At 40.4% G+C, this 12,081-nt stretch overlaps 1 protein-coding gene across 1 annotated transcript in view; it reads left to right on the forward strand.

Annotated features, from left to right (window-relative positions):
- The window catches only part of skila (SKI-like proto-oncogene a), a 114,796-nt gene that overhangs the window by 92,178 nt on the left and 10,537 nt on the right, over positions 1 to 12,081 (forward strand). Inside the window, exon 5 of the mRNA XM_061978796.2 lies at positions 11,417 to 11,748. Within this exon, the coding sequence (XP_061834780.1) occupies positions 11,417 to 11,748 (332 nt within the window). The remainder of the gene's footprint in view (positions 1 to 11,416; positions 11,749 to 12,081) is intronic.

Consider the following 12,081-nt stretch of genomic DNA (forward strand, 5'->3'; position numbering starts at 1 on the left):
AGGGTTGTCAATCTATGAAATGTAGGTCTAAGTAAGACCTACATAGAGGTTTTTGTTTCATGTCTCTCCGAATTTCCCAGTGGGAGTTACAGGCAGTTTAGTCATTTTTTTCTTCCGAGGAGCAGTTTTTTCAGCGTTTTATTAAAAAATTGCGGTAGAGCACAATTTTGAGATTTGGGGTTCGGTTTTTTCATTAGATCGAAATTTTAGCCAGTCCTGATGTGTGTGTTAAGTTTGGTGAGTTTTGAAGCATGTTAAGGGGGTCAAATTACAGCTCAAAGAGACAAAAGTGACTGTTTTTAGTACTTTTTTGTCTTGAAGGGGGAATTGCCAACTTCCTGTTGATTTTTGCCCAAAGATATACAATTATGAGAACTAGGTCTAAGTCAGACCTACATAGAGGTTTTTGTTTCATGTCTCTCCGACCTTCCTAGTAGGAGTTACAGGCAGTCTAGTTTTGTTTTTTCCTAGGGGGCGCTAGAACGCAATTTTGAGTTTTGAGGTTTGGTTTTTTGATAAAAAGTTTTGCCGTATATTACTGATGTGTGTGTAAAATTTGGTGAGTTTTGAAGTATGTTAAGGGGGTCAAATTACAGCGCAAAGTTGCGGAAGAATAATAATAAAAATTCAATAGGTCCTTATGTCCCATTGCATAAGGACTCCCTCTGGGAGTCCTTATGCAATGGGCCATGCGGGCCCTAATAAAACCTTACAAATTCAATAGGTCCTTATGTCCCATTGCATAAGGACTCCCTTTGGGAGTCCTTATACAATGGGCCATGCGGGCCCTAATTAGCTAACCTCAATGAACCCAAAATACCTTAAAATAAGTATATTCTCACTAATAACAAGTGCACTTTTCTTGGTAGAAAAAAAGACCTTTTTGCTCAATATGTTGAAAAATATTCTTAAATGAAGTAAATGCTAGTGCCATTATCTTGACATAATGATATGCGCTCGGCATCATGATTTTTTTTTTCATGCTTGAAGTAAGAAATGATGACTTTAAAAAAGTAGTTTTATACTTGTGAGTGTTGATGACACAGCTTTGCAACACTTGATATTCTAGTTTCAAGCATGTTTTACTCAATATAGGTCATCAAATCTCAGCAACAAGCTGTAATATCTTACTGAGATCATTTAGGAGCAAAACACTTAAAACAAGTAAAACACTCTAACATAAAATCTGCTTAGTGAGAAGAATTATCTTATCAGACAGAAAATAAGCAAATATCACCCTTATTTGACATATTTCATCTTACTTAGATTTCACTTTTTGCAGTGTAATGCTTTATTTTTTGTTAAGTGATGTTTGTATAATTTTCGTGTGCTGTATTTTTAAAAGCCTTTTATGAATATTTTTATTTGAATCATATCGAAGATTTTTTTTTTTTAACCTGCGTTTTTAAGTAACTTTAAAAAATATATATAATTATTTTTATTTTTATTTTTTCTGCATTTTTAATTAAAACCTCTAAAGGCTTAGTGGGCACATTCGTGGACAGCACCTTTTAGCTCTTATTTCCAAAATTGTGTACACTACTGAATTGGGGTCTTATGTGCTTATGTGGACACTAATACTGCCATCTAGTGGTGTCAGAAGAGTACAACATACAATGCAATTTGGGGAAAAAAAGTGTAAAAATAAGAATTAGCATGTCACTAAACATGAAGTACACATTTGTGTACTTATGGACTAAGTACATCATATCAAAAGATGATTCTTAGTTTTTATTCTAATTAGGGTCCAATAAGCCCAAATAGCAAAGAGAAATAAAAAAAGCATGTAAACAAACAGCTTGGGCCTTAAGAGGTTAAGTCAACTTTTAACTTTCCCATACAAATGTAAAGTAAACCACTTTATATAATAGTGATGTAACACAAACAGCTGTACTCAACCGAAACCTAAATCGATTTTCAAACTCGCTACACAATTCAAGTGAGGGACATGAAGTGCACCTTAACAAGTGCACTTGTGTGACTAAAAGTGCTGTTTTCTAAGGCTTTGACACTTGATGTTTCTTCTATTATTTGTATTCGTCATATTGCACCGAGTAGCCGGACACAATCCTCTCCATTTGTTCTTCTATGGTTATGATTAGAGATGTCCGATAATATCGGGCTGCTGGTATTATCGGCCGATAAATGCTTTAAAATGTAATATTGAAAATGGTCGGTATCGGTTTCAAAACGTTAAATTTATGACTTTTTAAAACGCCGCTGTGTACACGGACGTAGGGAGAAGTACAGAGCGCCAATAAACCTTAAAGGCACTGCCTGTCGCATATTATCTACGGCTTTTCACACACACAAGTGAATGCAAGGCATACTTGGTCAACAGCCATACAGGTCACACTGAGGGTGGCCGTATAAACAACTTTAACACTGTTACAAATATGCGCCACACTGTGAACCCACACCAAACAAGAATGACAAACACATTTCGGGAGAACATCCACACCATAACACAACATAAACACAACAGAACAAATACCCAGAACCTGTTCCACGTTTGGACTCATTGTGCACTCTTGTTTGTCACCATAGCAACCCATTAGTTTTCACCTGCCCTCACGACTCACGCACCTGTCTTTAATCATGTCACTATTATTTAAACCCATTGTTGCCAGGAAGTCTCCCTGGCGACATCATACCCCTGACTTCCCGCATTCATACCCCTGACTTTCTGCTTCTCATTCTGTTTACCTCTGCGCACTTCATGCCATGTCAAGTAAGTTTTTTCTATTCATGCCACAGTTAGCGACTTTTGTTCTTGTATATAGTTTTTTGCCCACGTGCAAGTCTTTTTGTTTCGTTAGTCAAGTTTGTACTTCCGCCTTGAGCGCGCTTTTTGTTCCTTTGTTAGTGTAAAATAAATAATGTCTTCACCTTCACGCCATGTCTGGTCCAAATGTTCATTTGCACCACGGGAGAACAAACCACGCCTAAGTCCAAGTCTTGACAATATATATATATATATATATATATATATATATATATATATATATATATATATATATATATATATATACAGTATATAATTTATATTTATTTTTTTTGCCGTTTTTGTTTACATGCTAATAGTGTTTTAATGAATATACATGCATGTTTAACACATATAGATTCCTTTCTTTCATGAAGACAAGAATATAAGTTGGTGTATTACCTGATTCTGATGACTTGCATTGATTGGAATCAGACAGTAGTGATGACAAACGTCCACGTTTTCAAATGGAGGAGAAAAAAAGTCCCTCCTTTCTGTCTAATACCACATGAAAGTGGTTGGTTTTTGGTATCTTATTTGTCCAGCTTCCATATTCGTTTTTATACACTTTACAAGAAATACATTGGCGGCAAACTCCGTAGCTTGCTAGCTTGTTTGCGCAGGCTTTCGGAGACTCTTATTTTGAAAGCGCAGGCGCGATGGAGCGGCACTTTTATTGTGAAGACAGGAACTGTGCGGTCAGTCTTTAGGCTTTTGACGGGATGTACGGTTGAAATAAAAAATTGTCTTTTTTCCTTCACACTTTTGATTGATTGATTGAAACTTTTATTAGTAGATTGCACAGTACAGTACATATTCCGTACAATTGACCACTAAATGGTAACACCCCAATAAGTTTTTCAACTTGTTTAAGTCAGGTCATGTGACCCCTGGCTCTGTTTGATTGGTCCAACGTCACCAGTGACTGCATCTGATTGGTGGAACGGAGTGAACGTCACCAGTGACTGTATTTGTTGAAACGCAGGCACTATGAAGGTCTGTCTGACAGACCAAAACAAACAAAGCGTGCATTAACAGATCGATAAAAATTAGTAGCGAGTAGCGAGCTGAATGTAGATAAAAGTAGCGGAGTAAAAGTAGCGTTTCTTCTCTATAAATATACTCAAGTAAAAGTATGTTTCATTAAAACTACTCTTAGAAGTACAATTTATCCCAAAAGTTACTCAAGTAGATGTAACGGAGTAAATGTAGCGCGTTACTACCCACCTCTGCTCATGTCCCAAATTCCAAGCTACTGTTTTGAGGCATGTTAAAAAAATAATGCACTTTGTGACTTCAATAATAAATATGGCAGTGCCATGTTGGCATTTTTTTCCATAACTTGAGTTGATTTATTTTGGAAAACCTTGTTACATTGTTTGATGCATCACAACAAAATTAGGCATAATAATGTGTCAATTCCACGACTGTATATATCGGTATCGATTGATATCGGAATCGGTAATTAAGAGTTGGACAATATCGGATATCGGCAAAAAAAGTCATTATCGGACATCTCTCGTTATGATCACACTTTTTCATATTTGTTGTCGATGTTGGACTTCTGTGGTGGCGTCACAGAAAAAACAGTTTGCTGAAAAAAGCCAAAGAAAAAGCAAAACCCTCTAGATTTGCTGATGTATTGCAGTGTTGAGGGCTGGATCTCCAAGTTGTGAGGCATCCTTTTCCCCAATAACAGCCTTTTGAAGAGTGCACTTAATCCTAATGTTGAGCCTTTACCGTATGTCCGTCATTAGTTATTACTGTGCTGGCGATCAGGCTTAGCTCTCACACGTGCAGATGAAATGTTGAAATATTCCCCCATGTAAAGAAAGGACGTACATACACACACGTAGCAGCCAGCACTAGGCATTAGCATTCATACAATGTGAGCAGGAGAGACAAGCACATCATGTTTATGGAGGAGACACGTGCTTACTGTAAACAGTGGAAGCCCATCTCCCATATACACACACACACACACACACACACACACACACACACACACACACACACACACACACACACACACACACACACACACACACACACACACACACACACACACACACACACACACACACACACACACACACTGCCTGCAGCTATGCACATAATCACGTGCTGACCTTCAGTTAAAGGGGTCATATCATGATTTTGTTTCTATATTCATTGTAGTCTACATAACATGGTGCAAAATATGCATGGATTTTGTTTTACGGACCTATTTTCAAGCCATTTTTTTCCCCCTTTTTTGAAATGGTTCGTTTTAAGAGGCGGAATTGATGGATACAAATGAACCTCTTCTCACCACACCCCCTCACACGCTGAGTGTGCATTCTCCCCGCCCGGCTGAAATGTTTTGTAGTTTTTATAGCTTTTTTTGCTTCTATTGTGCACTGTGGCCATCGATGACCGCCACCAGCCGTCCTGTTTTGAGTGACTTTCACCACAACACGACATCCCAGACATCATGTGGGATGTCGTGTTGTGGTGAAAGTCACTCCCAGATGATAATAGAGAGAACAGTGGCACACTGTGTTTTGTTTTTGACACTAAGGAACACTGCAAAATGTCAGTGTTCAAAAACAAAAACGGAAAATACAAAAATTAGGGGTATTTTATTGGGGAACATTATCACCAGACCTATGTACCGTATTTTCCGCACCATAAGGCGCCCTGCCCTGGGTTATAAGCCGCGCCTTCAATGAACGGCATATTTCAAAACTTTGTCCACCTATAAGCCGCCCCGTGTTGTAAGCCGCATCTAACTGCGCTAAAGGAATGTCAAAAAAACAGTCAGATAGGTCAGTCAAACTTTAATAATATATTAAAAACCAGCGTGATGTGGGCGCGCATGGAGTCGTATATCAACATGGACGGAGCTGCGTGAAAAAAGCCACCCGGCCTCTTCGCGTAAACTTACCTTAACCACTCGCTCATCTTTTCTTCATCCATCCATCCCTTCGAGTTAGCTTTTATGATGACGCCGGCTGGAAAGGTCTCTTTTGGCAAGGTCTTCCTTTTGAATATCACCATGGGTGGAAGTTTCTGGCCATTAGCATGGCAAGCTAGAACCACAGTGAAGGATGACTTCTCATTCCCTGTGGTGCGAATATTCACCGTACGTGCTCCCGTTGTATCCACAGTGCGGTTCACAGGAATATCAAAAGTCAGTGGAACCTCGTCCATGTTGATAATGTTCTCTGGCCGGATCTTTTTTTCAGCTATCTTGTTTTTACAATATGCACGGAAAGTAGCCAGCTTTTCTTGAAAGTCTTTAGGCAGTTGCTGTGAAATAATAGTCCGTGTGCGGATGGAGAGATTGCGTCTTTTCATGAACCAGAAACCTGTCGCTTAGTAGGAGCCATTTTGTGGTCTTTACAGATGTAAACACACAAAGGAAATGAAACGTAATATCCGCGCGCTTCTTCTTCTTCTACGCGGGCGGGTGGTTGCTTACAGTAGAAGAAGAAGCGCTTCCTGTTCTATGGGGGCGGGTGCTTACCTTGGCGGTTGCTTGCGTAGAAGAAGAAGCACTTCCTCTTCTACGGGGAAAAAAGATGGCGGCTGTTTACCGTAGTTGCGAGACCGAAACTTTATGAAAATGAATCTTAATATTAATCCATATATAAAGCGCACCGGGTTATAAGCCGCACTGTCAGCTTTTGAGTAAATTTGTGGTTTTTAGGTGCGGCTAATAGTGCGGAAAATACGGTAAGCGTCAATATATACCTTGATGTTGCAGAAAAAAAGACCATATGTTTTTTTAACCGATTTCCGAACTCTACATGGGTGAATTTTGGCGAATTAAACGCCTTTCTAATATTCGCTCTCGGAGCGGTAACAAATCCTGGACTCCTCGGCCACACCAAAATACGCCAAACTGTCTGAAAATAGAGCCCCAAAAGGCTTCTCATTCCCTGGGAACACCTGCTGGACTCCTCGCCGTCACCAAAATACGCCAAGCTGTCTCAATATAGGGCCCCAAAAGGCCTCTCATTCACCCGGGAACACCTGCTGGACTCCTCGGTTCGCCCAAAATACACGAATCTGTTTAAAAAGTGTGTCTATTGCTGTCATAAGAAACTTGTGCAACAGCCAGGGGTTTTTTTTCTTAAAGGGGAACATTATCACCAGACCTATGTAAGCGTCAATATATACCTTGATGTTGCAGAAAAAATACCATATATTTTTTTAACCGATTTCCGAACTCTAAATGGGTGAATTTTGGCGAATTAAACGCCTTTCTAATATTCGCTCTCGGAGCATCGGGAAGCAATCCGCCATTTTCTCAAACACCGAGTCAAATCAGCTCTGTTATTTTCCGTTTTTTTCGACTGTTTTCCGTACCTTGGAGACATCATGCCTCGTCGGTGTGTTGTCGGAGAGTGTAACAACACGAACAGGGACGGATTCAAGTTGCACCAGTGGCCCAAAGATGCGAAAGTGGCAAGAAATTGGACCTTTGTTCCGCACACTTTACCGACGAAAGCTATGCTACGACAGAGATGGCAAGAATGTGTGGATATCCTGCGACATTCAAAGCAGATGCATTTCCAACGATAAAGTCAAAAAAATCTGCCGCCAGACCCCCATTGAATCTGCCGGAGTGTGTGAGCAATTCAGGGACAAAGGACCTCGGTAGCACGGCAAGCAATGGCGGAAGTTTGTTCCCGCAGACGAGCGAGCTAAACCCCCTGGATGTCTTGGCTCACACCGTCAAGAGAAGAATATCGACCCTAGCTTCCCTGGCCTGCTGACATGAGGGTATGTCTACAGAATATATTAATTGACGAAAACTGGGCTGTCTGCACTCTCAAAGTGCATGTTGCCAAATGTATTTCATATGCTGTAAACCTAGTTCATAGTTGTTAGTTTCCTTTAATGCCAAACAAACACATACCAATCGTTGGTTAGAAGGCGATCGCCGAATTCGTCCTCGCTTTCTCCCGTGTCGCTGGCTGTCGTGTCGTTTTCGTCGCTTTCGCTTGCATACGGTTCAAACCGATATGGCTCAATAGCTTCAGTTTCTTCTTCAATTTCGTTTTCGCTACCTGCCTCCACACTACAACCATCCGTTTCAATACATGCGTAATCTGTTGAATCGCTTAAGCCGCTGAAATCCGAGTCTGAATCCGAGCTAATGTCGCTATAGCTTGCTGTTCTATCCGCCATGTTTGTTTGTGTTGGCTTCACTATGTGACGTCACAGGAAAATGGACGGGTGTTTATAACGATGGTTAAAATCAGGCACTTTGAAGCTTTTTTTAGGGATATTGCATGACGGGTAAAATTTTGAAAAAAAACTTCGAAAAATATAATAAGCCACTGGGAACTGATTTTTAATAGTTTTAACAATTCTGAAATTGTGATAATGTTCCCCTTTAAGACCTTCAGTATATCAGTATGTGGAATTAAATGATGGAATGGACTCAGCAAAGAAATCAAACAATGTACTAATATGATCCTCTTCAAGAAACTCTTCAAACTTAAAGTACAAAGTAGAAGAACCATGATAAACATTCTGAATTTATTTCATCCATCCATTCATTTTCTAGATAACCTTACTCATCTCATCATATGAAATGTAACTTACTTCACAGAGTATTTATTTATTTATTTATTTTTATTGTTATCACTTATGGAGTATATTGTGAATAAATTGAGAATATAATAAGCCACTGGGAACTGATTTTTAATGGTTTTAACCATTCTGAAATTGTGATAATGTTCCCCTTTAAGCAAAATTATCTGCCAATAGAACAAGAAAATTCAGCTTGTCAAGACTTTCCAAAACAAGTAAAAATTAGCTAACCTCAATGAACCCAAAAATACCTTAAAATAAGTATATTCTCACTAATAACAAGTGCACTTTTCTTGGTAGAAAAAAAAGAGACCTTTTTGCTCAAAATATGTTGAAAAATATTCTTAAATGAAGTAAATGCTAGTGCCATTATCTTGACATAATGATATGCGCTCGGCATCATGATTTTTTTTTTTTCATGCTTGAAATAAGAAATGATTACTTTAGAAAATTAGTTTTATACTTGTGAGTGTTGATGACACAGCTTTGCAACACTTGATATTCTAGTTTCAAGCATGTTTTACTCAATATAGGTCATCAAATCTCAGCAACAAGCTGTAATATCTTACTGAGATCATTTCGGACCAAAACATTTAAAACAAGTAAAACACTCTAACATAAAATCTGCTTAGTGAGAAGAATTATCTTATCAGACAGAAAATAAGCAAATATCAGCCTTATTTGACATATTTCATCGTACTTTGATTTCAGTTTTGCAGTGTCCTAGATACCAAATACACATAAGCAGGTACCATCAGGTAAAAAAAAATAGTTTTGCATAATAGGGCCCCTTTAAAGACTTATGGGTACACCCTCAGTATTGATTAGCAAACGGGGTGCCGGTGACCTCCTTTTCTGTTCTTCAAGGGTATGTGTGTGCGTTCATGTGTGTTATACCCACAACAGTGCGGGCGTGTTAATACCATCATTCACGTGAATCCTCCAGCATGTATTCCTGGCATCTCCTCTCCCATTTTTTGCATTCATTCATTCTGCTCTCCACCTCCCCCGCAGTCTGCTGTCACTTTTTCTTCCCCGCTGGCTCCCTTGCCTCACCGCTCTCCTCTCTGTCTACACCTTTCACTATTTCTGTTCGTCCCACTGATCCTGTTTATTTGTGTATTCTGTGTGCGAGCGTGTGCTGAGTTGTATGCAGGTGCCAAGTGTGCTGTTTTCAATCAAATAAGGCGGGCCAACTGCACAATCTGTGTTCATTAACAGCCACTAGTGCATGTATTCATTAATGAATAGCTATCCAGTCGTGGGTGAGTGTTTGTGTCACTAGATGAAGCTGTGAACTTTTTTTTTCTGCGCGTAGGCGAAAGTGCGCACCAGCCTGACTCGTGTTTTCTGCCTTACAACCGCCTCCTCTTTATTAGGGCCCGCATGGGCATAAGGACTCCCTTTGGGAGTCCTTATGCAATGGGACATAAGGACCTATTGAATTTGTAACGTTTTATTCTTTATTATTAGGGCCCGCATGGCCCATTGTATAAGGACTCCCAAAGGGAGTCCTTATGCAATGGGACATAAGGACCTATTGAATTTTTAGGGCCCGCATGGCCCATTGTATAAGGACTCCCAAAGGGAGTCCTTATGCAATGGGACATAAGGACCTATTGAATTTGTAAGGTTTTATTATTCTTTATTATTAGACCTACTCAGTGGCCTAGTGGTTAGAGTGTCCGCCCTGAGATCGGTAGGTTGTGAGTTCAAACCCCGGCCGAGTCATACCAAAGACTATAAAAAAATGGGACCCATTACCTCCCTGCTTGGCACTCAGCATCAAGGGTTGGAATTGGGGGTTAAATCACCAAAATGATTCCCGGGCGCGGCCACCGCTGCTGCCCACTGCTCCCCTCACCTCCCAGGGGGTGATCAAGGGTGATGGGTCAAATGCAGAGAATAATCTCGCCACACCTAGTGTGTGTGTGACAATCATTGGTACTTTAACTTTACTTTAACTTTATTATTATACCGACCGCCTCTTTGAGCTGTAATTTGACCCACTTAACATGCTTCAAAACTCACCATATTTGACCCACACATCAGGACCTGCGAAAATTGCCTTTTCATAAAAAAACCGAACCACAAAACTCAAAATTGCGCTCTAGCGCCCCCTAGGAAAACAAAAAACTAGACTGCCTGTAACTCCCACTAGGAAGGTCGGAGAGACATGAAACAAAAACCTTTATGTAGGTGTGACTTAGACCTAGATTTCATAATAGTATATTCTCGGGCAAAAATCAACAGGAAGTTGACAATTCCCCCTTCAAGACAAAAAAGTACTAAAAACAGTCACTTTTGCCTCTTTGAGCTGTATTTTCACCCTCTTAACATGCTTCAAAACTCACCAAACTGAACACACACATCAGGACTGGCAAAAATTGCGATCTAATAAAAAAACCTAACCCCAAATCTCAAAATTGCGCTCTAATAAAACGCACAAAAAACTGCTCCTCGGAAGAAAAAAATGACAAAACTGCCTGTAACTCCCACTGGGAAGGTCGGAGAGACATGAACCTCTATGTAGGTCTCACTTAGACCTACATTTCATAAATTGACAATCCCCAGCAAAAATCAACAGGAAGTTTGCTATTCCCCCTTCAAAACAGTTTTTTTGTAAAAACCGGTCACCTTCCTTCAAAAACAATCTCATCTGAGCGCGTTTGTCGTTTCGCCTTCAAACTAACACAGGAGAGAGATTGAACCCTTGTGATTACAATGACAGAAGCGCTTTTTTTCTAACTGCTCCGGTTTTGATTTTATGACCCTTCAAAGACCCGCTGCGCTGATGCTGCTGTTTTTTTAAGATGGCTGCTTAAAAGCAGGAAGCACCAACGTGCCCACACAATGCAGACAAGGTAGGTACACTAGACAAAAGTCTTGGGACACTTCAGACTAAAAGTAGACAAAAGTATTGGGACACTTAGGACTATCACTGGACAAAAATATTGGGACAGTTAGGACTAGCACCTGCCAAATACGCGGGCCCGACCAATGCTGCTTGCAGCTTTAATTTTATTTGATTTTTCTAACTTCATCCCTCACCCTGCCATTCCTCAGATCTTCACGCGTCGCCTCCCCTCACCGCTGCCAAGGAGGCCAAATCCCAACATGCCACTGCCGCCTCGGCCGGCGAACACGAATGCCAAGCCCAGGCAGTTTCCATGGAGACCGGCAGCCTGAGCGGCAAGATAGCCGCTCACGCCCCCACTCCTCCTCCCCCTCCTCATCCTCCCGCGTCGCCGGCGGTAACGGGGGAGGACACGGGCTGCGGCGGAAGCGTGGCGGTGGAGGACGACAAGGACAGGATCGTGGTGGAGATCATGCAGATGTACGGCAGGCAGCAGGAGAAGCTCAACTCTACCCTGCACAAGCAGCTGCAGCTGGAAATGGTGAGGCAGCAATAAGAGAAACGCTTAAAAAAACACACTGCAGAAACTGAAGTCTAAGTACAAACCCCGTTTCCATATGAGTTGGGAAATTGTGTTAGATGTAAATATAAACGGAATACAATGATTTGCAAATCATTTTCAACCCATATTCAGTTGAATGCACTACAAAGACAACATATTTGATGTTCAAACTCATAAACTTTTTTTTTTTTTTTTTGCAAATAATAATTGACTTAGAATTGTGTTACATCACCTTTTCTTTTAACAACACTCAATAAACGATTGGGAACTGAGGAAAGTAATTGTTGAAGCTTTGAAAGTAGAATTCTTTCC

This window comes from Nerophis lumbriciformis, linkage group LG19 (assembly GCF_033978685.3).
Source record: "Nerophis lumbriciformis linkage group LG19, RoL_Nlum_v2.1, whole genome shotgun sequence".
Classification (NCBI taxonomy): Eukaryota; Metazoa; Chordata; class Actinopteri; order Syngnathiformes; family Syngnathidae; genus Nerophis; species Nerophis lumbriciformis.